Source organism: Chenopodium quinoa, unplaced genomic scaffold (genome assembly GCF_001683475.1).
Source record: "Chenopodium quinoa cultivar QQ74 unplaced genomic scaffold, ASM168347v1, whole genome shotgun sequence".
Classification (NCBI taxonomy): Eukaryota; Viridiplantae; Streptophyta; class Magnoliopsida; order Caryophyllales; family Amaranthaceae; genus Chenopodium; species Chenopodium quinoa.
The window spans coordinates 222,644-248,332 of record NW_018743327.1 but is presented as its reverse complement, the minus strand read 5'-3'; the positions used below and the strand labels follow the sequence as shown (position 1 = coordinate 248,332).

Genomic DNA, 25,689 nt, shown 5'->3' with positions numbered 1-25,689 from the left:
AAAAGTATTCATTTCTAAAAGCCTATCTTAAGTTAAATTCATATCTCATTCAAGTGAAATCAACTTTTCAAGATCCAATGTTTTAAAATAGAGTGTAGCTAAGAGTTTGAGACAAGTCAAACTTGAGTTGGATTCGCAATAATTCCGCATCATAACCACCCCTAGTCCGGAGATGCAATTGAACAGCAAAAACAGAAAAGAGGCAAACATTTCCGTACAAAAAAATAAACAAGGTAGATTAGGACTAAAACAAACTGCAACGTGACACCAGAAGACATGTTATATACTAGTATGCACCAAAACCACAGTTTCTTAATTTATATACAGATCCAATACAAAAAATGACAATCTTTCTGTATATAATACAGTGTTTGAACTCCTCATCCAGCAATTTCACCTAGTAGTTGAACAACTTCATCTTCATCAGGCTCACCTACTGCTGAAGAAATCAAAGACGCTGACTGAATCTTCCCAAGATGATCAAGCCGCATGAGAATAACACCCCTGAAAGAAGAAAATGAGAAACATGTTTAGATCAGCAAGCCGAAACTAACATCAAAATTATCTTGGCCAAGACAGCACTCAACACCAGAATTCTTTTAGTTACCTGGCATAACGTGATTGTATCGAGATATCACGAACTTTAATCCTGTTGATGGTTCCGCTCTGGCTAACCAAGATGATATGTTCATCACTTTCTCCATCTTCTGCCAAAGGGATGCAAGAGTATAAAGTTAATAGGAGTCAAATTTATACGCATGAAAAGATTAGAAAAGAGTAGCATACTTAAATGCAAGATTACCTGAGAGTGAAAATCCTACTACAAAAACAGCAGCTAATTGGTCTTCAGATGCAAACTGAAAATGCACATGAGATTTATATTTACAATCATACCCAAACCAAAATCCACTAAAATTGTTCAAGTAGATCCAACTTACTTTATATCCAATCAAACCAACCCTATTTAGGGGTGACAGGCGGAAGCTGCTCAATGGAACCCGCTTCCCATAGCCGCTTTCTGAAACAAAAAGAAGCCATGGACCACTCGTTCCCTTCTTCCTGCATCAAACAAACACATATTCTTATAAGCTGCACACTTGCAGAGTTACTTTACAATCTAAGGTAAAGAAGCTAATATAAGAGACCACAAGGAAAAGATCAAGCAACTCCTCAAATGCCTCAATAAGGTGCAGATAATCTTACCATATACCATATTCATCTACATTTTGGTCCAACTCTTTTCTAAATGTTGCAGGTATGATATCCATGCTTGCCATCTTATCCCCATTTTTTAGTTTCATGGCAGTTGTACCTCTTGTATTTCTTCCAAGGGATCGAATCTGGAACCAATAGTACGACAACACGAGTAAATAACATCCAAGGCATGCTATTTCATTATTGAACAGCACCACTGCAGCATGATCAAGTATTAAGTGCACAACAGAAAGTGCAGATATCCAGATTATTATAACAAAAAGTATGTCTAGAAAGAGTTAAGAAGTTGGTACTTGGCAAACATAAACTAAAAATTGCTAGTATGTTCAGTATCAATAGCTTCAGTAGAGTAACCAATTCAGTAGTGGTAAGCCCAAGCGATTAGTATGTTGTTCTTATCAACTTTCAGTTTAATCATGTATATTCAGTAACTGTAACACACCTAACACTACCAACTGAGTAAGCTAATAGATCTATTTTAAATTGAACTGCTAAAAAGTTTATAGCACATTCCAAATGCTCTTTGCATCAACAGAAGAGCTATAAGTACTATTAAAAGCATCACTACTTTGGTCCTAGTAATGGACTGAAAGTGACCAGATCAAACCATTATATTACACACTTTAGGCGCCAAATAAAGTCATGAATTTCATACACTGTTAGATACGTGGATCATCTATGCAACTTACAGTATCACCAGAGCTAAGAATGACCATTCCATTTTGGGAAGCCATTGCAATTAGGTCATCATTTGTGCAACACCGTACCCATTTCAATTCATCATCTGGAACCTGTCAAATAACATGCGGAGCATATAAATAAAACCTTAGCTACTCGTACTTGCTGAATGGAAAGTAATACTTAAAATAATTGAATAGCAGATTATGCATAAGAGAAGACCGACCAACTGTATAGCGATTATTCCTGTTGATCTGATTGATGAGAAATAGTTCAGTGACACTTTCTTGATGTACCCATTGGCTGTGAGCATTACTAGATATTGGTCATCAACAAATTCACCCACGGGAATGATGGATGTTATTCTTTCACCATCTGACAATGACAAGATCTGACATCCAAATAGAAATCAGAAGAGACCACAAATATTCCATGCAAACTAAATAGTTACATGTACCTGTATCAATGGTGTGCCGGCAGCAGTGCGTGTACATTCTGGAATTTTATATGCACGGGAAGAGTAAACGATACCCTTATCACTGCAAAACAAATCATGCAGAACAATTCAGTATTAAAACAGCTGCCTACACACACACATGATCAAATAAAAAGAAAAACGCATACGATCAAATAGAGGACCTGAACTAGAGATTTGAATGAAGCATTCAAGGCTAAGGATGCATGAAATTAAGTCCAATCATGACTCATGAGGACAAAATACATTGAACTGCTAGAAGAATTTTCATACCTGAAGTAAAGTATATGATCATGAGCATGGCAGACAAGGAAGTCAGACATCATGTCATTCACTCGCATTTTCCCAACAGATTTACCTATAGTTCCACGTCCTTGAGCAGCAAATGTATTGGGTTTCATTCTCTTAACATAACCCTTTTCACTGATAGCCTGGAATATAAAGGGTATCAATAAGATTGAATATTCAGCAAGAGGAAAAATAAGACAGTCCAGCACAAATTAACTACCAAGATCACTTCTTCATTGGGAATAACATCAATGTCGTCCACCTGACCACCTTCGTCATCATCCAGCATGGAGCGCCTGGGAGTTGCGAACTTGTTCTTCAGTTCAATAGCCTCTTGTTCAATTAACTACAACATAGCACATACAGTAGGTTAGCTGTTAGCAACTTTGCAGCTAGACTAGTATTCTTCACTTGACAAAGCAATAGGCAAATGAGAAGAGCATAAAACTAAGGTTCCTAGTATGATAGATTATAATAGTTTTTAAAAAGTTCTCCACACTGGTAGAAAGAACATCATGTGATCTAGATGGAACAAGGCATGTTGGAGATAGGTAACTTGAAGATGGAAACAGAAAAGAAATGGGAACAAGGACACGGAAACAACCCTTAAATTGGAAAACAGGAATGGTAATTAAAAGATTTCTTAAGAAAAAAAAGTTTACTAATAGTTTGGCATAGTTTTGAAAATCAAATCAACAGACACTTCTAATCCTATTCTTATAATCCCCTAATTTTGTCTTCGGTTAAAAATAGTTTGGAAATTCCATACTGACCAGTGGAAGTTGAAGGAGCAATGTGTAAATGGTATCACACAAGAATATTGAACAACATTTCTGTCTTTACCTGAAGAATTTGTTTCTTGCTCGACAATAACTCTTCCAATTTACAGATTTGTTCCATCAGCGATTTACCCTCATCAACAAATTTGTTTCTCTGGCAGCATCAGAAAGATTTACTGTAAGTATACAAATAGCAGGTGCATGTAGCCTAGCATATTAATGTTTGGAGAAAGATTTGCAGCACACCTCAAGAACAGTAAGCTTTCTTAGATTAATATCCAATATAGCTTCAGCTTGTTTCTGAGACAAACTATACTCTGCAAAAGTGGAACGTTAATATAATTACTGACATACTATTTTCGTTCCTTTGAGTTAGTTGCAATTACTATTTGCACAAAGATTAAAGAGGGTAGGAGAGATAATATTATAATTGGAGTTTTATGTAATAGAAAATAGGAAAGAGAGTGTTTAAAATGGATTTATAAGAAAAAAAGTAGAAAATAGAGTGTTGCATGTGATGTAGGTAAGGGGTAAAAGTGTAGAATACTTTACCAGAAATGGATGAGAGAGGAAGTGCAACCAACACAAAGGAATGGACAAAAAAAGAAAGAGTAACTACTAACCAGAGCAAAAAAACTTGTGTAGACCTGAGGTTTATACGCGCACAACTAACGTTGCATTGAACATAGTGGCCTTAACTTTAACATAATAACCTTTATTAAAATTTCTGTGACCTTTAATATTATTGTGAAGCTAAGTACGACATTATGTTGAACATAGTGACCTTTATTATTCATATTGACCACTATATAAAAAATTTCATTAAAAAAATTACCTCTTATTGCCTTTAAAAAACCAAAATGACTTTAATTTCAACATAATAACCTTTATTTTAATATAGTGACCCTTTTTTTATTAATAAAACATCTTAGTGTCTGTAAAATTAGTGGTCCATAATAAATTAATGTGAAGCAGGTCCATTTAAGAGTTTGTATAACGCGAGATACCGAGGTAGTATGTAAGTAAACCTCGCGTAGACGTTAAGACAAATCTAAATAAACCTCGCATGACTATGTTTTATCTTTAGATTAAATGACTAATAAAAGTCAAAGTAACCTTAATAGTGCCAAAAGTCAGAACAAGTAAACAAAAACCAAAGGAAGTATTATAAAAAAAAATGGAAAATGTCTTAGAAAAAAATATCTTAGTTTACACTATTCATTTAATTGACTTATTTTGTCAATTAGAACTTTAATCATTGTCTTTTTCAAAACTATACCTTGTTTCATTTTTCCAGTGAAAAAGTCAATTTTCCGGCAAATGACTTTTTCCGACTTTTTCTTAGTGTGTGTAACACTTTACACTCCCTTCTTTAATTTCTTTACCTCACACAGTAAACTCCCTCTCCCACTAATGTATTGGCTCCAATTCTTATCCATCTGTACATCCTTGTTGCTTCTTTTGATCGTCTTCCTTGAGTTCTTTCTCCCTACGGGTTTCCTTTCTTTTTATTCATTTTTTTTTTAGGCAAAATGCTGGAAACTAACAAGGTTTTTTCAATGAACTTTCAAAGACCTGAATCGAATAGTTTAATCAAATTTATACTTTCTTCTAGTTTTTATTACAATTAACACAGCAAACATCCTTTTCCATCCAACAAAGAAAGGGATTAAACCCTAAACGTCCAGATATGTAACACAATTGGAACAAGTACGTACCACCAAAAACACCTACAGCTCCATTCCTCATGCTCTTTTAATTTTTATTGAATGACTTGCTTATAATCAGAAGATAACATAGAGAAAAGGAAGGGGAAAAAAGAAAGAAAAAACAGTGAGAAGAAAGGCGATTAAGAAGGGAAAAAATTTGGAAGAGACAGATTTAAAAACAGAGATCAGATGCGAGCTTCACCCACACAAAAATGGGAGTAGTAAAAAAGGTCAATAGCTTAAAATTTGACTTCTCCACTGGAAAAATGAAATGAGGTACTTTTGTAAAAGGAATGAATTTAAGGTACTATTAAACAAAAATATAAATTTCAAGTAAGGTACTAGATGGTCTAGATCACAAAACAAGCACAAAAATAAGGTACTTTTTGACAAATTTTCCTATAAACAAATCTCAATCACTTTTACCTAATATTTTCAGTTTTTTCAGGAGTTATTTGCTTATTTGTTGATAGTCCCTTCAAGATCATCAGAGGTTAACTCTACCATATACAAGTGTAACTGAATTCTAATTTGTTGACGAAAATTAACATCACACTCATACAAGATGCCCTCCCAAATACAAACTCAGAAGAAAGTTTCAAACAAATCTAAAATCAACCCCTCTTTTCCAACATCCCTTAAACAGCATTTAGGTCATCAAAATCCAGTTTCTAGAGACGCGTATTTATCGTTAACACAGTTGTTACTTGTCTCATGATAGAAATGATTCCCTTAAATTAAGTACTCCCTCCATTCCTTAAAAGGTCTTCCCTCTTTCCAATTCAGTCCTTCTGCCCCTGTTGGCTTCATTACAACTTTGACAAGAAAAAACCTCTTCTCTATACCCCCACTATCCATCTCCTTAGACCTGTTTATACCCTACCCCATTCTGCCTCAACTAAAATCACCATATCACCAATCTATTGTTTCTTTCTCTCTCTTATCTTCCCTCTCTCTTCTTTTTTTAACTCTCCTCCCACCTCCATTAGCAGATCATAATCCCTCATTCTTGCTCACTCAGCTACCTAATAACAGCAGGTTACAAAACTTACATATTAGCCAACTTTCAATGAGTCAATGCATTAATTTATTAATCATGACATAATAATTCAGGGTCAATAGGCTCTATGGGTACAATCATATATACCCAATTGTTTGTTCAGAAACTACATAAGAACAATAGGGCCAATCAAATATATGAAAAGCAAATTAGTACTACTACTACAACAACAACATTAATCAAAGACCAAATTATGAGGATTTTTTTTTTTCAAAGGGAGTTGAATGAGAAAGGGGAGGAAGGGAGGATGGGATTATATATAGGGTCCTGTGTTTAAGGGAGGTGCAGTTATTAGTTCTTCACTGGACAGGGTTTGAAGATGCGTGTTTTTACGAAGAGGAGCCCTAGGGACATGGGACAATAAGCCAACTTCTGCCTTTTTCCTTGTTATTGCATACCATAGGTCATACAAATTGCAAATTCAAGATTATTACATTATTTACGTGGAACTGTTTTACACCTTTCGTCACCTTCCGTCAAAGAATATAGTACATTAAACTGGAAAGAACAACCTGACATGATTTAACAAATTGCAAATAAGGTATCAGAAGCTTACTATTCATCAAATCTGCTGATGCCATTGCATTGCTTGATGCTTTCCTGATTACTTGAATAATTTCATCTAAATTATCAAGCCCCACAATGATACCCTTTATATAGAAACACAAGGGGAAAAAAAAAAATCAAACACAAGCTACATATACAAGGAAACCACATAGGAAACATTTCAAGCTTTAACATTTTAAAGTACCTCCACAATATGCTGTCTCGCCTGTGCTTGTGAAAGCTTAAACTGAGCACGTCTTTCAACAACTGAGCACCTAAATTCAAGAAATGCCTGCAAGATTAAAATTCACAAAATCTGAGATGAGCTCAAAACAAGTAGCTAGTAACGTTTTACAAAACTGGAAAGTGTTGGGAACTGTCCGTCATGCATTCATATTCTACACAAAACACAGCTTAACAGACACCATTAAATCCCAGTTTCCACACAAAGCCAGGCTCCATTAGATATCACAGTGAGTCAGTGTCCCTTCTACAATCGATTGTACGGTCAAGTACAATTTATTGAAGAATATTTTAATTAAGTTTGTATTAAACGGCTGGATCCTCCAATAATGATGAATAACCTTCATCTCTTCACTTAAACAATCAACTTTCAGAAAATTGCTCACTTTCCAAGGTGCTCTATCTTTGGGGTTTGGGAACATTTGGGAGAAATCAATATACAAGAAAAAGATATATACTTGTTTTTGGGCGAAAGCAATATAATTAACAAGTTTAATGAAGTCAAGGTTTTCATTCGTCATTGTTACCCAAAGTTAGATAACGATTAAGTTAATCATTAGGATTAATATGCTCAAAAAGGTGCAAGAGAAGAGAGAAAATCTCATCATTTGATACTCCTATAGGAAAAAGTTTTTTCTTACAAGTTTACTGTCCCCCATTTATAAGGTAGCTGCTTCTACTATAAGGTACCCAGGCAGCTTATAATATGAGCCCTTGGAGGACAAACGAATGGCTTCGATTACTTCATAATTTCATAGTAGAAGAGCTATGTTGGAAACTACACAAATACAGGCAGAAGGAAATAAGAATATCAAATGTATGTATGTAGGATAAGGGATAGCAGTCACATCTCAATATACTAAATCAAATTAAGTTACAGTATATCCTTATGCAAACTGCCATGATCTATTTACCTAGAGAAGATTATTTTATGCAGGCCCGTTATGTAATATGATTAGGATTAATTTGAAGATAAAGATTGACATGCTAATATCTTCAGACCAAAACTCCTAGACTCCTAGTACCAAATTTCTTTTCCTTTGAGGACCTGTTTAGATGCAGGAGCTTTAGCATATCACTGACCAAGTGACCATAGTATCTACAAACTAAAACATATTTACATATCTACTTTATAATAGTGACCACAAATTTTACCCCGGTCCCCTCCTTCCCCCAACCCTGTTCTTGCTCCTAGTGCTCATTATAAATGTTTCACCACCTTTTTACTGTTTTCAGAATTTATTTTATCCTTTAAATATTCCATTTAAGAATTACGTTAAATGAGCATATGCTAAAAAGAGTGGAAACAGCTTCTTTTTTTCAGTAGTATGAAATGGTTACAAGGAGCATTGCATACATACAGATCTCCCTTCACCCAACAAACAGTGGCATGTGCTTTTGCTTTTATATTTGTAATTTAGTATTTATATCAGAAGATAAAATGTCAGTCATGTACATACTCAATACTAGTATCCCATAAGTACTTTTAATGGTAGTTTCTAGAAAGCACACAGATGCAACCTGCTAGGACCTCCACAAAGTGAGGGAAACTAAATCCAGACTGACGAAGAATTTCTCGTTGGAGATTGGACCATCTGAATGACTTTATTTATCTCCAATCATAAATCATTAGGTGCAGGCATACACTGCTAGATGCTACCTTTAAGAAAAGAATAATGTAGAACATTTATGCTAGTTCCCTCAACAAATTTATGAATGGGGAAGAGATCAATGTACTTAAAAGAAATTTTTAGCTTTTCTTTGCACTCTTTTGTTCAATTATGAAGATTATGAAATATTGCACACTTGTTAGATTCCCTAAAGAAGTACAGAGGACTTGTTATTTAGCTAAAAGGCATACTTACCAATACATAATAAAGAAAAACTTCCTTCGTTTCTATTTAGGTGACACGTTCAATTTAGGCACACACTTTAAAGAGAGGAGAGAGAATGTTAAAGCAAGCGGGTAGACCAAGTGCTTTAGCTTAGTTTATCAAGTTTGTAGTGGGGTCAACCAAAAATAAGCTTCCCAAAAAGGAACACATGTCAACTAAAACAAAACTTCCCAAAAAGGAATACGCGTCAACTAAAAAAAAAACGGAGGTAGTAAATACTATAAGTAAATAACAGAATCAAATTGTTACCTGAAGCAACTCTTTCAAGCCCATCAGTTTAGGTTGTCCATTAAGAATCCTGTACATTTAATGATAATTAATTATCAAAGGAAGCCTCAGAAAAGAAGTGATCTAGTTAATTCATTAAAAAGGAAAGAGCACATCAAAGTCTATTTAGCAAGGACGGATGCAACTTTACATCATTTTCATAAATTTCAAAAATCATCAGTGGATGAGAAGTATGATGAGGGATACCAGAACTTACCCAACCATGTTGCAATTGAAGCTGGACTGAAGTGCAGTAAGACGGTACAAGTTATTTAGAACAACTGACGGTTCAGCTCCCCGCTTCAACTGCAAAAATGTTATAATAATATGGATAAGTGGATCAGTAATATGGTAACATATTATAGATTTAGCTTACCAACACTAGGAATTCCCTACCTCAATCACTATACGCATCCCAGAACGATCACTTTCGTCACGGATGTCACTTATTCCTTCTAGATTCTGCATAAAAAATAATGGAAACGGTAACATGTCAAGTTAGCATTCAGCATGTAATAGCATGTAGTCCATTTAACTATTTAAGAGTTACATGCATATTAGGCATTAGATACACAAAAGACCAGCAGAAGAATAAGATAAACATTATTCCTCCTATTATCATAGAATCAGGATCTAGTCCACAGTCACATAAGCTCAGTAAAATTTCCATAAGCGCTTATAAACAGCACTCAAAATTTCAGGCAGCCAATTCATGTTATCTATCAAGTATCAACCTCTTCCTCATCCTCCACAACTGGATCTTTGCCTTTATTCCAACTTTTCCTTGACTTTATATCAAATAATAATATAACATTATGTCACTTTATATTACCAATATTAAAAAAATGTTACTCTACAATATCTATGTAATTTTCTTAATGTGTAAAAACTGCTAAAATGACCCAACTACCCAAGACTTGGATCAGAAGGAGTATGTAGACTGCTAGAAATCTCTCCTGTGCAGGCAGGCTTCATTTGGTCAAGGTGTTTTCTCTAGAAAGGAAAAGGCAGTCCTTCAAGAAAGCTCTGGTGTCCTAGAAGCACATGTGTCTTCCAATTTTCCTAGAGTATGTGGGGGCTAGAATATCACTTCTTTGGGTGAATGGAATAAATCCGCAGTGGTTAAGCTTCTTTGGGATCCTTCTCACAAAGCTGACAATACGCAGTTTATATAAGTGCATATATTTATTTCAACAACAAGAATTTATGGTCCGCTGGTATTCCTAAAAAATATTCTTCGGTTATGAAACTCTGAAGTGCCAAGAGTTGATTGATGGTATTGGTGTATGGTCCTCTTTCATTCATAATGGTGACCTCAGTATCCTAAGATAGATTGAAGAGAGGTTTCCTCATGATAAGGCTTCCCCAAAAAGTCTTTTTATTACATGGCTTGCTTTGTGGAACAAGCTGGTTGCTAAGCACAGGTTGACTTTGTGGCATGCTCCTTGTGACCCTCTTTGCTTCTTTTGTTTGACTGAGAATTAGTGTGTGTCTCACTTGATTTTTTCTTGTTCTTATTCTAAAAACATTTGGAGACAGGTGAATGATTTCATTGGTTGCAGGGAGCCTGTGCAGGGGTTTACTGAGGAAAAGCAATGGCTTATTAAGCATTGCTGGAAGTCAAGTGCAAAAGGAAGGGTCTATGGCCATGTGTTTACAGAAGCTATTCACGGCATCTGGATACAGAGAAATACTTTGATGTTCACAGGCAGTTGCAAGTCTTCAGATTCTGTCTTTAGGGATAAGATAATTGTTAGTATAGCACTGATGTATGGTTTTCTATTTTTCCTGGTCCTTTACTTTGAGTGAACCCTTTCCTAGAAGGTGGCATCCAAAGTTCTGAGTCCAGTTGGGGTTTGTGTGGCCTGTTTAGGATGTTGGTGCTTGGTGCTTGGTGCTTGACTGCTTGTTACAGTCTTGCCTTAAGAGGCTGTAATTTTTTCTCCTTTTGGCAATTTGGCCCAAAAAAAAAAAAAAAATGAAAAAAAAAAAAAAAAAAAAAAAAAAAAGAGTATGTTAAACAGTCAATTCTCATTTTACAGCATCAGATCAGTGATTCAGTATCCCTTGCAGGTTAACAACCTCTTTTAACAAGAGACAGAAACAAAAATCTTTAGTTTGATAGCCTTTATAGTTTATACTACCAATTTATACAACATATGGTTGGCTGGATGGTCAATCTTTAATAGCCATCCGGGAAATTTAGAAATTTACTCAAATAAACAAATCTAAGCACATATAAGCAACTTAGAGAGGACAATTGAGATTGAGAGCTTGAAACAAAAAAAAAAATAAAAAAAACATTAGCGTACAGGCATGAGCATATGGTAAAATTATTCATCCACGCATATTGGACATAGTACAAGTTCCCAATTATATGCTTTATAGACCATGCAGTTCACATGTTGGAGGAAAAAGCTACCTTATTTTCAACATGTTCAGCTATCTTCTCAACTAGAGTGGCTTTGTTTGTCTGGTATGGTATCTGTTTCATTTGTAAACACCGCAAATTAGATCATACTTGGGAGGATAGGAAGTATCATTCAAAGAGAAAAGGTAATCACAAGACAGATGCAGACCTCTTTTATAATAATAGCTGTACGTTTAGTCTTAGAATCGAATTGTTCTATCTCAGTCTTTCCTCTTATGACAATGCGTCCTTTCCCGGTCCGATATGCATCAAGGATTCTATAGAGCATTAGACAGAAGTCCAGGTTATAAACCAAAATACAAATACATAACGACTTTTATAAAAGTTATTTTTTTCAAAAAGAAGTTACTAAAGAAACTATTGAATTTGTTTTTAATATTCCACACGTATTAGATTTCTAGTATTAACTCTATCAGTTGGTTCCCTGATCGTTTAGGAAACAACTACAACAACAAAGCCTTAGTTCCAAAATGGGTTAGCTAACATGAATCGACATAAGGAACCGAACGATATTAAAAAAAATAAATAAAAAAAAAAAAAAGACATAACAAGGATAAGGGAATTTGAAAAAGTAAGGAAAAAAGGTGAATAAAGTGAGAAAAAGGAAAAGCATAAGGGAATTTTAAAATAAAAACCAAGAATAAGGTTTAAGAAAGTTTTCAAGGAGTGGTTAAAATGTTGGGAGTAAAAAACATCAGAAAACTTTAGCAAGGGAAATCAATACAGTTCATAAAACATTAGTGGTATAAAATAATAATAAATACAAAAATAAATTTAAAAAGTTTATATATAATCACAACCCTCCACAACGCCTATCCAACACAATTATTTCCTCAATCCCCAAAGCACTCATGTCCCTCTCAATCACCTTTTTCCAAATTTTCTTAGGTTTTTCCCTACCTCTCGCAATCCTAACAGGCTAACACTTTGAACTCTTCAAGCCTCCTTACTGAAGCGTCACTTGGTCTCCTTACATGGCCAAACAATCTTAAGCGATTCTCCCTCATCCTGTACTCAATCGATGTAACTCCTAATTTCTTCCTAATTATCTTATTCCTAAACCGATCCTTTTTTGTATGGCCACACACCCATCACAACATACGCATCTTCGCCACCTTCTTTTTATGCATGTGGAAATGCTTTACGGACCAACATTATGTACCATATAACAATGCAAGCCTTATTGCCATTTGGTAAAAGTTCCCCTTTGATCTATGAAGCACACTGGGATCACATAAAAAATCATGTCGCACTCTTCCACTTCAACCAACTCGCTTTAGCCTATGAGCTACATCTCCATCCAATTCTCCATTATTCACGCACTCTTCCACTTCAACCAACCCGCTTTGATTCTATGAGCTACATCTCCATTTTTGTCTCCATCCTTTTGAATAATAGATCCCGGATTCGAAAAAACTTGAAACCTTGGACAATCTTCCCAAACAAGGTGATCATCCCTGCCTCACTTTTTCTCACACCTCTAAACTTACATTACAAATACTCCGTCTTACTTCTGCTCACCTTAAAGCCACAAGACTCCAAAGTTCGTCTCCACAATTCCAACTTACTTTTCACGCCTTCTTTTGTTTCATCAATCAACACAATATCGTGCACCAGGGTATGTCATCTATGTCATCTTGAATTGAACTCTTCAATTCGTCCATGACTATAGCAAAAAGAATAGGACTTTGTCCATGACTATAGCAAAGGGAAAAGGACTAAGTGTAGAACCTTGATGAACTCCAATTGTAATAGGGAACTCTTCAGTCTTCCCAACAATGATTCTTACACTTATGCTAGCTCCCTCCTACATGTCCTAAATGATGTCAAACGCCTTTCCTTGTTAAAGCCCACCAAAGAATCTCCCTTGTTAAATCCCACCTTATAATACCAAAAATATATTTCTCATCCCTGATTATTTTATCACGAGTTAATTCAAGCAGAATGACATTCCCTTAGTTTCTCTCCCTACTTGTGCTTCTTCCATAACTCTTCTTCCCTTCCCTATCTCACATCTGTCCCTTTGTTACCCATCTGATTCCCTTCTATTTGAATCATTTTTAGTTTATCATATAAACATTTGCATACAATATGAACGAGGACTCATACTTCTCACTTTCTCAATGTCATTCACTACTACGAGATCGGGTATGGATATGCAATTCACTAATATTAGACCAAAATGTACTGCTTTCATGTATAATTCACCTTCTTTTTTAATCTGTGGTGGCATTAGCAAATTAAGTAACTACAGATGGAGAAACATGATCATTTCTCACATTTGGTTTCAACCTTTAAGGTTTGGTTCTTTCTGCCCTAATTTGCTTTGCTGCTGACATACTGTAGTTGAGACAGAAAACATAGTTGAATGTGCCTGAAAGATTTCTACTTAATTGAATTATATTTCATAATATTAACTTCTGTTCTTCCCCTCTTTTCTATATGTTCAAAAATTATTGTTCCTTGTATACTCTGCTCTTCTACTTTTAACATCTTCCATTTGATGGAGGAAAGGGAAAGAGCTTGAGAGATCTATAAGCAACATTGGAGATTAAATAATCATCTCTTATTGATATTTTACCTAAATCTATTAGAGTGTTTCCTGAAGCAAGTGTAGCACTACAAACAAAAATTAGAAAATAAATACAAAAGAAGCAGTCACAAATGATGCAAAAACAAGTCAACCAGGAGGACAAAAAAAAAAAAAATTCCTCCGTTTCTTTATAGTTGCAACACACTTTATCATGGTATTTAAGAAAAGTGGTCCTCACATGACATAATACACTTAAAATGGGTTTAAAATGTTGTTAGGAGTATAATCAAGTGGGCCATGTGCTTTAAATTATGGTAATAGTACAATTTTCACTTTAAAAACCTTCTTTTTATAGTGTGTTGCAACTATTATGACATTTCCATTTTAGGAAAGTGTTGCAACTATAAAGAAACGGAGGAAGTATAAAATAAAATTAAAAAAAAAATGACAACCACTATATAAAAGGAAAGGAATTTATGTTTTTAAAACAGTAACTTTAATAAGATTCCTAAAGAATGGAAGGATTAAACAAGAGATATTTGCCACAAAATGTATAAATAATGCAGGCTTAGGTGGTACGAGGAAAAAACGATGACATTAAAGGGAAAAGAAGATCTGGTAATGGGGCTAGTGGATGCAGGGAAGGATCCCACAAACCAATATTGTCATATTTCTTTAAATCCAAATGGCCTTATCTAACCCATTCTGACCACAGAAATTAATATTTATCCCCGAATTCTGCAACTGCCAAAACACCCAATAAACGATTACACCATTGTCTGTCTTACCAACAACGGTATCACAAACTAAATTATTTTGTTTTAATGTCCTTTTTTTCAAGGGGCATAAACAGTCAATTTACATCCAAATGAATTTGCACTTTAGACAGCTAAATTGCCACAGTAGTGACAAGTAAAACCACCACATCAAAATTAGTTGGTAATTTTACAATATTGGCAGGGGTTTTTTTAACTTCTTCTTCCAGTTTTTTATACAAGAAATATTTATTTTTCCCTAAAATAGAAGTTATGTTAAAATGTTGCCGATCCATTCAGCAGATGTTTCTGTAGTCTAAGGGGAAGAACATGAAGGGACTCCAAAGTCTGAATCTCAAAGTACTTCAAACTTTAATCACTACAAGCAGCAATATTCTAGCGTTCTCCAGCTTCTCCCATCCCTTTAACTCCCAACAGAGTAAAAACAAAAGATACCTAGCAGGAATCAAGCAGGGTAGGTATGCCAGATGCATCATTTTCGTACCCACCCATCAAACCACATCCATTCATGTCCCAACTGAAGGTGATCTAGAGAGACATTTTTCCATCTCATTGCCATTCTGAAATTCATTTAACCCTTCAAAATGTAGGAAGAGAACACAAGAATCCTCTAAAACTCATTTACAACTTCAGTAAATATTCAAGAGGAGCCTATAACTCTCTCGCCTGTAACAGAAATATAGTAGCCACCATATGGATATAGAAACAGATAGGAATCCTGAAATTTTAGTTCCAGTAGCTATAATTTCCAAAATAATCAATTGTCTCTAATATGACCCACTTTCTTTTTCCTAACCTCATAATTGGTTTTTTTTAAAAAAACCTCAAATAACATCAACAGATCTCATAAGCAGATATAGATATTGAAGATTACAATAACACCCAGCGAGGAACCCAGTCAAGCCAAGGCCTTGGAATGTTATGTTCTACACCAGCATTACCCTTGAAAACCATGAAGTAACAATGATTGTGACTTTTACAAATTCCATCAACAAGAACTACCCAAGGAATTCCCTGTTGTTTTTGAACTGTGTCTATATCACAAGACTACAAGAGTGTTCTAACTGTAAGTAAATTCATTTATAGATTCTAAACAAAAAGGATATGATACAGTAAAGATTTTCCATGCAGAAAATAATGCAAACAAACATCTTGTTCAGGTGTTCCAACTGAACAAACTGTATAATCACTACACAAATGACAGAGAAGTCATGCAACATAAAACTTTTACCATATTTAGAAAAGCAACTAAAGCAAGCTTAAATATTAGGTGCGGGTGCTTTTCCTATTAAAAGTAAAATTATATTTTGAAGATGAAAAAGATGGACATAAGCTTACCCAAGGTTACCCATAATAAGACCTCCAGTCGGAAAATCAGGTGCTGGCATGGATTCCAACAGCTCCTGAAGCTATTACAAAGGCCCCAAAACAAAATTAATAGATTTAGCCAAAAAAAACAGAAATCTTAATTATTTTCACATATATGTAAATAACAGTAAGAAAACTTGTACAGAACTGCTATGAACTTTTCAAAAGCATATAAAGCAACATCACCGTGGCATATTATTAAATAAAATGTTAGTTAAAAATTATATCAAGTTTTAGATTGATCAATATATATATATATATATATATATATATAATGGTTAGGATAAGAGAATAATAGAGTTTGATTGTCAATAAATAAATCAAATTAACTCTAAAATGTAAATTAAATACAGCTATGTTAGGTAATTTGAAAATTAACAATTTTTATACCATTGAAAGAAGCTCAAAATACGCTTTTACATAAGATTCATTATTATATGCCTGACAATGTTATCAGGGTAAGAGAGAGAGGGTGAGGGGAGAGAAACTGAGAGAAGGACAAATAAAAAATTAAAGACAAATTACATCTAGAGAAGATTGTGATAATGCAGGTAAACTTTTTTTACAAACCACGTTCAAAGAAGATGGAAATATATACATACATTGATAAAGTTGCTTAATTTTTCTATTGATGAAAATTTAATTATGTTGGTGATTTTCTTTATAAACCTTGAAGTCACTTTTTACCCAAAAATACTTGTTAAAAATAAAAATAAAAGTAAACCACCATACTAGTACAATATAACCACATAACACACGGCTTGTTGCATAGATTGTAGTATATACTCGTGAATTAGCTAAAGGCTCAGAGCAACACTGATCACTAATCATTGGGTGTATTACTTTTATGGGGGGTTTGGTTCACATAGGGTTGACATCAAGAAAGGGAAAGAGAAGGAAAGGAATGAAATTCACCTGAGTTTCACATGTTGTTTGTTTATACATAGGAGAAAGGGAATAACTGTCTTTAGAAAAAAGTAGTTGTTCTCTGCAACTGTACTACATCCATGCCTCTACCCCATCTTGATTCCATGGCTCCACCCCACTCACTGCCCCAAAATTACCAGTCCCACGATTACCAGCCCCACCAGCACCTTCCCATGTCATTACATAACCCACCAACACCACATTGACCACAAAACCCCAGCAGGACCACAACCACCTCACATTTTCGGATCCAAATTTGAGAAAAGGGAGGGGGGAAACGATGGTTATAGGAGGACCACCATATGTCCTCAAGGTACCTCCCAAAACAGCTCACCAACACCACCAAAAAAGGAAAAAAAATAGATCAATGATAACAAGAAAAGAGAGAAGAGGAAAGACAGTCGCTAGAATTGGATAACAGTGATGAAAATTGGAGGACGACAGCGGATATGATAGGTTGACGGTGGCCGCCGATTGTTGATTAAGATTGGGAACCATTGTTGGAGAAAGACAGAGTAGGTAGTGGTTGTGGATAAAGGGAATGAAAAATCCTAGGGGGTATGAGGAATCAACCCAAGAGGACTCTAGGGAAAAGTGAAAAAGGAAATACGGTAGAGGTAACGACAATTTAGATTCAACAAACAACATCAAAGGGAATCAATCCTACTAATTCCCTTACCCTTTGACGAAGACCTAACAAACGGCACCTTAGTATTAGATCAATCTAGACAAGTTAGGGTAATTTATACCACCTCCTTTTTATAATGTTCATAACACATTTCATTTTTATCCATTTTATAATATTTTTGACATATCTCCTTCATTCCATTTTTAGCAAACCCTTTTTACTATTTTACCCCTCATACCTCACAATATTTACACCTTCCCTCTCAACTTTTCTTACACCCACCCATCTTTTTACAATTTCTTAATTTATCCTTTTTTTTTTACACCAAACCACTTTTTACATACACTCTCTCATTTGTATTAATTCTTGTTCCAATAGTAAATGTTATAAACATTATCTCCTTTATTCCTTTTTTTAGCAAATCCTTTTACTACTTTACCCCTCATACCTCACAATATTTACACCTTTCCCCTCATTCTTTTGTTTCCACCTTTTCATACACCCACCCATCTTCTAACACTTTCTTAATTTATCCACCTTTTTCTTACACCCAACCACTTTTTACATACACTCTCATAATGTTATAAACATTATGAGATAAGCTCGAATAAGTTTAGGAAAAGTCAAATAAAAACATTTTAAGAATAGATTTGAGCTCATAAGATAACATAGGAGCTAGTTATCACATTGCTACAAGGCATGGAAAGATATACAAATAGCCAATAGCTCAATCAACAATATGCCATATTCAGATCAAAAGGAAATTCAAAGAGTCCTCTGTAATCATAAAGATAAATTCACTACTTCCAAAAGTTTTCACTTCCATAATTACCCATTGATTAAAACTGCAGAAGCAAAGCATTCATTACCATGAAGAATAAACATTCCTAAATTCTGGTACATCTTTTGAGGACTTCGATCTGTGTGCATATATCTAATAATTTAAAGAGGGGGAAAACTAAAAATGGAAACCAAGCCTCACAAGACTCAAAGCTTATATTCATTGCTACATGAAAGAGAAATAACATTGCAGAAGCATGTAGTGAATCCTGGACTTCCCACAGAGGCTTCATAACATAGATCCATGAGGCAAAGTGGAGGCATCAACAAGTTCTAGCTTTTATGAGTTTATCAGAGAATCTCTAACAAAGGGAGGAACAAGGAGGAATTGAAATTTACATATACCCAAAAGATATTGGGTACAAAGCCTAAACACCACTACCATATTGCATCAAAGATCAAACTAGAGGCATGTTTATCTAAAATATTTGAGGCTTGAAGAGTAGAACTTACTGTAGCCTCTGGATTATGAATCAACACAGAAAGTGCATCGACCAACTCTCCAAGATTATGAGGGGGGATATTAGTAGCCATTCCTACCTGGATACAACGATAAAGCAGCGTTAGTTCAAATTCTTGACCAAAAATTGAACCAGTCGACATACTAAGTATAGGTGCAAGGAGGATTGATAACATTGATAAGATTATAATACAAACAGTACCGCTATTCCAGAAGAACCATTCAACAATAAATTTGGTATACGAGAAGGAAGCAGTGATGGCTCTTGCTGTGAGCTATCGAAGTTAGGAACAAAATCTACCTGCATCAATAACAATAGATTAATAAGTAAAACTCTAAAGCATAGAACTTGGTAGTATAAACTCTTGAGAGTGATTTGACAGAGAACTGACAGTATTTAGGTCTAAATCCGCCAACAACATTGCTTCAGTTAATGCCTGCAAAAAATAAATTGAACAATAGAGTTATACCTAAAAGCCTAGCAGCAATGAATCAGACTATAGAGACGTGTACCAAATATGATCAGAACAATCCTTTAAGGTAAAGCATGGTGCAGAAAGATAACAGGAGTTTACTTGTAGTCTACATTCTGTGTATCGCATTGCAGCAGGAGGATCAGAATCAATTGAACCAAAATTTCCATGTCCTTGAATGAGTGGGCTCCTTAGAGAGAAATCCTTCAAAACAAAGCAACAGTTTCCAGTTGATTCTTGAGTTATTTCAACATATAGATAAGCCAAGGAAAGAAGCTTGCAGCAGAGTAAATCATATAAAGACTATGCATCTAAATAAAAAATGCAGGCATGGCTTCTTCAATGTAATGAGAATGTGGTTTTCAAACAGTGGCTCGAGCTTAGTTACTTTCTGAAAGATCTGTACATATATTCTCCAAGTCTATTGTATATGGGCTTTGAGCCGTTTACATTTACCAAAAAATCAAACATCATGCCAACAAGAATAACCACTTAGACATAGAAAGTATGATCATAATAACACTAGCACTTAAAACAAATCTATATATAGCCAAAAAATATCATGACAATAATATACTTGACAGATCTTCATACAAAGGTGTCCAGCACTTTTTCAAGAAAGACAAGTCCTTTTTTATGGAAAAGAAAGAAAAGTTCTCTTGCCAAAGGAATAAATGATCAACATTATTTCAAAAAGAATTCTTTCAAGAGCCTAATAAAGACAATATGCCTTGACATTTTTCAATGATAGATTTATATGAAACAAATTTGGAGGAAGCATCATCCTTGGATTTTAAAACCCAAAACACAGGCACTCAACAAATGTACCTACAGAGCCAAGCCTCATTTGACTTTTCTTTCTAGGCCCACTTGAAAGAACATCTCTTCTAGAATTCACTCCACAATCGCCACCTTGTCGGCCACTTCAGATAACAATGAAATTTTTTCTACATGCCGCATGCATTATGACATGAAAAACTTAAACGCAATTCCAGATTATAAGAAAAAGATCACATCAACATTCATCATAAAGCTAACAGACATAATGTCCTCATTGGAAGACCAATGAGAGCATGCTGGAAGTTGAAGTTACACTCTTCATCAAGATGACTTTAGGCAATTTTCACAGACAAAATTGACCAAATATCATTTCTCAAGAGGCCTAAATACATGGAGATGATCATTTGAACAAGGCATACTCAATTGACAAACCCCCACATCTGATTTCCTTCATTAACTCAGAAGGTGAAAACCCATGCAACAGCAACAATCAAAAGAAAGCTTGCAACAAATTATGACCAATTAAAAGCCTAAAGAAACAAAAGAGTTGATGATCCACTGAATAGTATGAAACTATGGCACGTATCTGTCTTACCTGTGCCATTCGCACCAATGACTCGTAAACAGCAACATCTCCATGCGGATGAAATTTTCCTAAGACCTTCAGTGTAAATATAACATATCATGTGTTCAGCTTGCCAAAGGGCACAAAGATTTCAAGATATCAATCAGATTTCTGTTCAGTTTTTCTAACCTCTCCGACAACTCTAGCACACTTTTTGAAAGGTTTTCTAGATGAAAGGCCCAATTCATGCATTGCAAATCTGCACCCAGAACGTCATACAAGCCGGTCAATATCAAGGTCTCAAGACCAAGTTAAAGTGTGCAATCTCCTTAAAGCACAAATCTTTTGAATCATAATGAGATTGTTGGGGATTGGAATGGAGTTTTATACCATCAGTATGAGACTCCATAGCATTAAATGCTCAACCAAACATTGGAATGGATTCTACAACATTCCCAAAGGCCCAAACAAACAACATGGTATGGGTTCCCAATCAATTCCATTCCAATTCGTTGAACCAAACGACCACTTAGTGCAAAATACACACTACACTGCACAATGTTGAAAATGGGTTTATTTCTAACAATTTAAAGAACAAGTACTCCATATAAGAACACTATACGCGATTAAATTCTATGAAAATTAAGCCGAATTAGCTCAATGCAAGTACACTACACTAGCTTTTTGCAAATTCTATAGTCAAATGAAGTCAATATTCCAATATCCTGTTCAAATAACTACAGTAAAAGCATAAATTCCCCAAAATTTTCCCAAAAATAAAAAATCAAATTTAAAAAAAAAAAAAAAAAAAAAAAAAAACACACACACACACTATACTCACAGAATTCTCCGATGAACAGGCTTAAGTCCATCACGAACATCGGGCAAAGCTCGTCCGAGCAAAACCGACATAGCATACGCCATATAAGCCTCAGTAGCCTCCTTATGAAGCTCAGTAGGTACAATCCTCTCACCACTAATACCCCTATCCAAAAGAGAAACACTACCACTACCATCTTCTCCATTAACAGCCCCTGCTTCACTCTCCTCCCTTCGCTTTGCTTGAATCGTTGGACGCCGAGGATTTTTAACAGAGAAGAAACGGAGCTCCGAAAATGGCCGAAGCTTCGAGAAACTAGGGGACCGCCATAAATGGTGGTTGTAGCAGCGGAAGAGGCGAATGCCGGCGGTAGAGAAAGCCATGGAAGAAGGATTTGAAGGAAGGAGGTTGCAATTGAAGGAATGGATGTTCATTCCATTGAAAAATGGGGGGAAATGGAAAGGATTTGAGAGTAGAGAATGAGAGGAAAGAGATTGTCTGGATAATATTAAACCCTAAAATTAGGGTTTATGTTAAAGCTTTTTGGTTTTGCGCGCCATTTTTTTTTTTTTTTTTTTTTTTGGTTACTTAATTTTTTTCATAATGCTTTTTTAGTTTTAACGAGTCTATATTGGTTTGTGTTATGCACAAGTTATATACATATAGAAAATTTGGAGAAGTTCAGTTAGTAATTTTTTGTCCATTGCAATTTCAATGAATGCTTTTCGAAAAAATTTTGTAATCGTTGCAGGGGTGACTAAATCTATTGAGGTTTTCTTAATCTTTACTAAGTAGAGTCCACTTGGTCTCTACTCACCAACATTTTTGGCAGTATTCGTTTGGTATTGTTTTTAATGTCATTGGTGTACCAAAAACAACCAAGACAAGCCTAGTTGGTATTCTTCTTTGGTACCAACGAACTTCTAATTGGTATATCTTTTGATATCAACGACTCTGTAATTGGTATTTTACTATATGTCTATATATATTAATATAGATTAACGCCCACCTGTGTCTATGATGGAAATTCTTAAACAGAAAGATAACTCATTTGATATATAAAGTTCAAGGGGATAACTTCCCTTCTTTATGAGAAACTTTTATTTAACTTGAAAAGATTACAACACTCAATATATATATATATGTTTGTGTGTGTGTATTATATATATATATATACACACACACACACAACAAACAAACAAACTGAAATCTTAAACAGACATAAGCTGAACTAGAGTTTTCTCTACTTAAAGAGATATGGAGAACCAATATGTCTCTTACGGTTATTATTTTTCTCTAGAGGTCTCTCTAATGCTTTCAAAGGAATTCTCTAGCTAACTCTTCCAACTCTGCCTTCACTTCTTTGCCTAAGCTCTTTATATAGGGGAAGAATCACAAAGGTCATTGACACTTCTATGGCTTACGGAAACCATGACTCAGCAAGTGAATATTGTTTACTGCTTTTCCAAAGATTTTATAAAACAAAAAAAATGTGCTACAACAGTAAAAGTAGAATACATTATTGCTGGTGTGGGCTCAGGACTTCATCACATCTTGTAGACCACCATTAATGTCTTCATAATGGACATACATTTGGTTGTCTTCTTCTATACTGAGATCCATCACACATTTGGCAGCATAAGATTCATCCCATGTGACAAAGATCTCCAATAAGTGTTTTTTCCTTCTAAAGATAAATAATTTCTAGCTTAAACTTGTTCAAGATAATCATACACTGATCCACCATGTAATACTCCTTCTAAATAATTTCTTAACCATTAAGGTGCTACTATACTATTGTAGTATTTCCCACATGTATTATGACGGGTGGTTCTTCCTTTATTGTTATATATGAATTGGTTAAGATACTGAGCAATATAGAATAATCCATAAGCTCTTGCCTCTGTAGGATCTTTTACTCATCTCTGCTGGATATAGATTGGATCTTTGAATTTGCGATGAACATCTTCAACTTCCTTTGTATCTTGTTGCATCATAAATTATCCTAAATACATACTTTTGGAATTTTGTAAGCTTCTCAAAGAAAATAGTATTATTATCAGGAAATGGTACAATACTATTAACCATTCCATAATCCCAAGCTCGGTAGTGCTTCGCCACATATGGTCCCCTCCATTCCAGAGATCGAATGTGGATGAATTGACACAGTACCCACTCTGGAATTAGTGTTGAACATTATTCTACTTCCCCATATATCATAAACATCATACAACTTGTATCACCTTGATACAACTAAATTGTACCAGAATTTAAAATCGTTATCGTTTATTTTATTTAGTATTATATCCTGAATATCAGGAATGAGTCGCAGGATAATGACTATTACTTCGTACATTAGAAACCTTCAAACTGCTACATGACAACTTTTAATCAAATCATCTCGAGATCTCCTCTTTGATGAAACAATCATGGCCTCCATCAAGGCCCAGGCTAAGTGGAGGGTGAAACCCGCTCCATTGCTTTATTAATTTCTTTAATAAGAGTTTTTCTCTCTGCCTCCATCTTATCTAGTTGATGGGTAGAAGGTTTTTCTGATGTCTTGTGCTTGTTCGTCATTGGCTAATTCTCTAGTAAAACTATATGCCAAAGAATTCTTCGAGCCCTGTATATGTTCAACAATAAAAGAGAATTGGTTAAGCCATAATTGCCAATGTAGGAGTCTCCCTTTGTAATACTCTGTATTATTTATGTATTTAATAAATTATTTAAGTATTTATAAAATATATTTTTAAGGGCTCGGGTATTTTAATTAAATATTTTAAAGGGTTAAAGTATTTTAATTATAAGGTTTTATAAAAGTAAAATATATTTTGGGTCAAACGTTTACCAATTATTGGGTTTTATTTATAATATCATATGTAAACTAGTCCTACATACTCTTATTGGAATAACCTATTTCATTTAAATAAGTTCAACCCTTCATTTGAGCCCTTGTGGGTCAAATATCCCATAGCTTAAGTCCATTTATTTATTGAGCCCAAACTTAAACCCTATTCTCTACTATATAAATACCTCTCAAAACCCCAAAATTTTCCCACACAAAGAGGCTTATAAATCATATTTTTGTGGTAAGTATTTTTTTTTCCCTTTTCTTTATTTTTCATTATTTTCTTTTCTTCTTTTTTTTATACTTTTCTTATTTTTTTTCTTTCTTTGTCCTTGCTTTTTTGGGATTTCATGCGCGAAACTTCCATGCATAGGAATTAGGAAGTCACGCATGAATCCTTTTGTTGTCATCGAACTCCCGCTGCCATATCATCAATCATCAATGGTCGGCGTGCCACGTTACCCTTCCGGCGTCCCATGCCCAACCGCCGGCCAGCCACCCATGGTGGTACTTCCTTTCTCTCTCCTTTTTTATTTTGTTTTAATTAGTATTCTTATACTTTATATTTTGGGTATTGATTTTATTTGTTTAAACATGATTAATATGTTTTATAATTGTGTTTTAATGATTAAAGATTGTAAATTTTAGATTATAAATGTTTAATTTTCATATTTTATAAAGTATTAAAAGTTAGGGTTTTAATTATTAAAGTGTTGATTTTTAGGGTTCTAAACTTGCAATTGATTTGGGGGTTTTATATATCCATTGATTGTAAGTGATAATAATGCTTAAAGATTGAATCTTTATGAAGTTTTAATAGGTTTTTGATTAGATTATTATGCTGGAATTTTGCCCAAAGTACTAATTTTGATGATTTTATGAAAAGGGTTTAATTACCCATTAAAGAATTGAAGAGATTAATTAAGGGTTTTACTATAATTTTCAAATTATTATAAGTTGTTTAAAGTGAGTTTAAGTTGCTAAAAACTGTGTATACAAAAGGGTAAATAATATAGTATTATTGTCCCTCTATGTAGGAGACTTGGTTCGAGAGGTGTTGTAGTGTATTTGGCCACTTTAAGGGC

General features: G+C 34.6%; 1 protein-coding gene across 1 annotated transcript; it reads right to left on the bottom strand.

The window, feature by feature from the left end:
- Nucleotides 1-215: 215 nt before the first annotated feature.
- Nucleotides 216-22,540, bottom strand: LOC110737354 (DNA gyrase subunit A, chloroplastic/mitochondrial-like). The gene is made up of 27 exons (XM_021917704.1): nt 21,778-22,540; nt 21,126-21,195; nt 20,967-21,032; nt 19,694-19,795; nt 19,511-19,555; nt 19,321-19,419; nt 19,112-19,198; nt 16,234-16,304; nt 11,735-11,843; nt 11,578-11,640; nt 9,552-9,617; nt 9,373-9,461; nt 9,138-9,186; nt 6,956-7,042; nt 6,761-6,854; nt 3,682-3,752; nt 3,500-3,589; nt 2,877-3,002; nt 2,642-2,799; nt 2,351-2,432; nt 2,120-2,284; nt 1,905-2,006; nt 1,204-1,340; nt 939-1,059; nt 803-857; nt 608-707; nt 216-504 (listed from the first exon to the last, which is right to left on the bottom strand). The coding sequence occupies exons 1-27, from the start codon at nt 22,188-22,190 to the stop codon at nt 381-383; spliced, it is 2,841 nt and encodes a 946-aa protein (XP_021773396.1). The 5' UTR covers nt 22,191-22,540; the 3' UTR covers nt 216-380.
- Between the last annotated feature and the right edge of the window lie 3,149 nt (nt 22,541-25,689).

Bases quoted from the DNA above. Each gene is read 5' to 3' on its own strand.
- LOC110737354 (XM_021917704.1), bottom strand. From the start codon at position 22,190: ATGAACATCCATTCCTTCAATTGCAACCTCCTTCCTTCAAATCCTTCT. The intron at 21,033-21,125 runs GTTAGAAAAACT...TTTACACTGAAG, and splicing joins GTGCTAGAGTTGTCGGAGAG to GTCTTAGGAAAATTTCATCC. The intron at 2,433-2,641 runs GTATGAAAATTC...TTTGTTTTGCAG, and splicing joins GATCATATACTTTACTTCAG to TGATAAGGGTATCGTTTACT.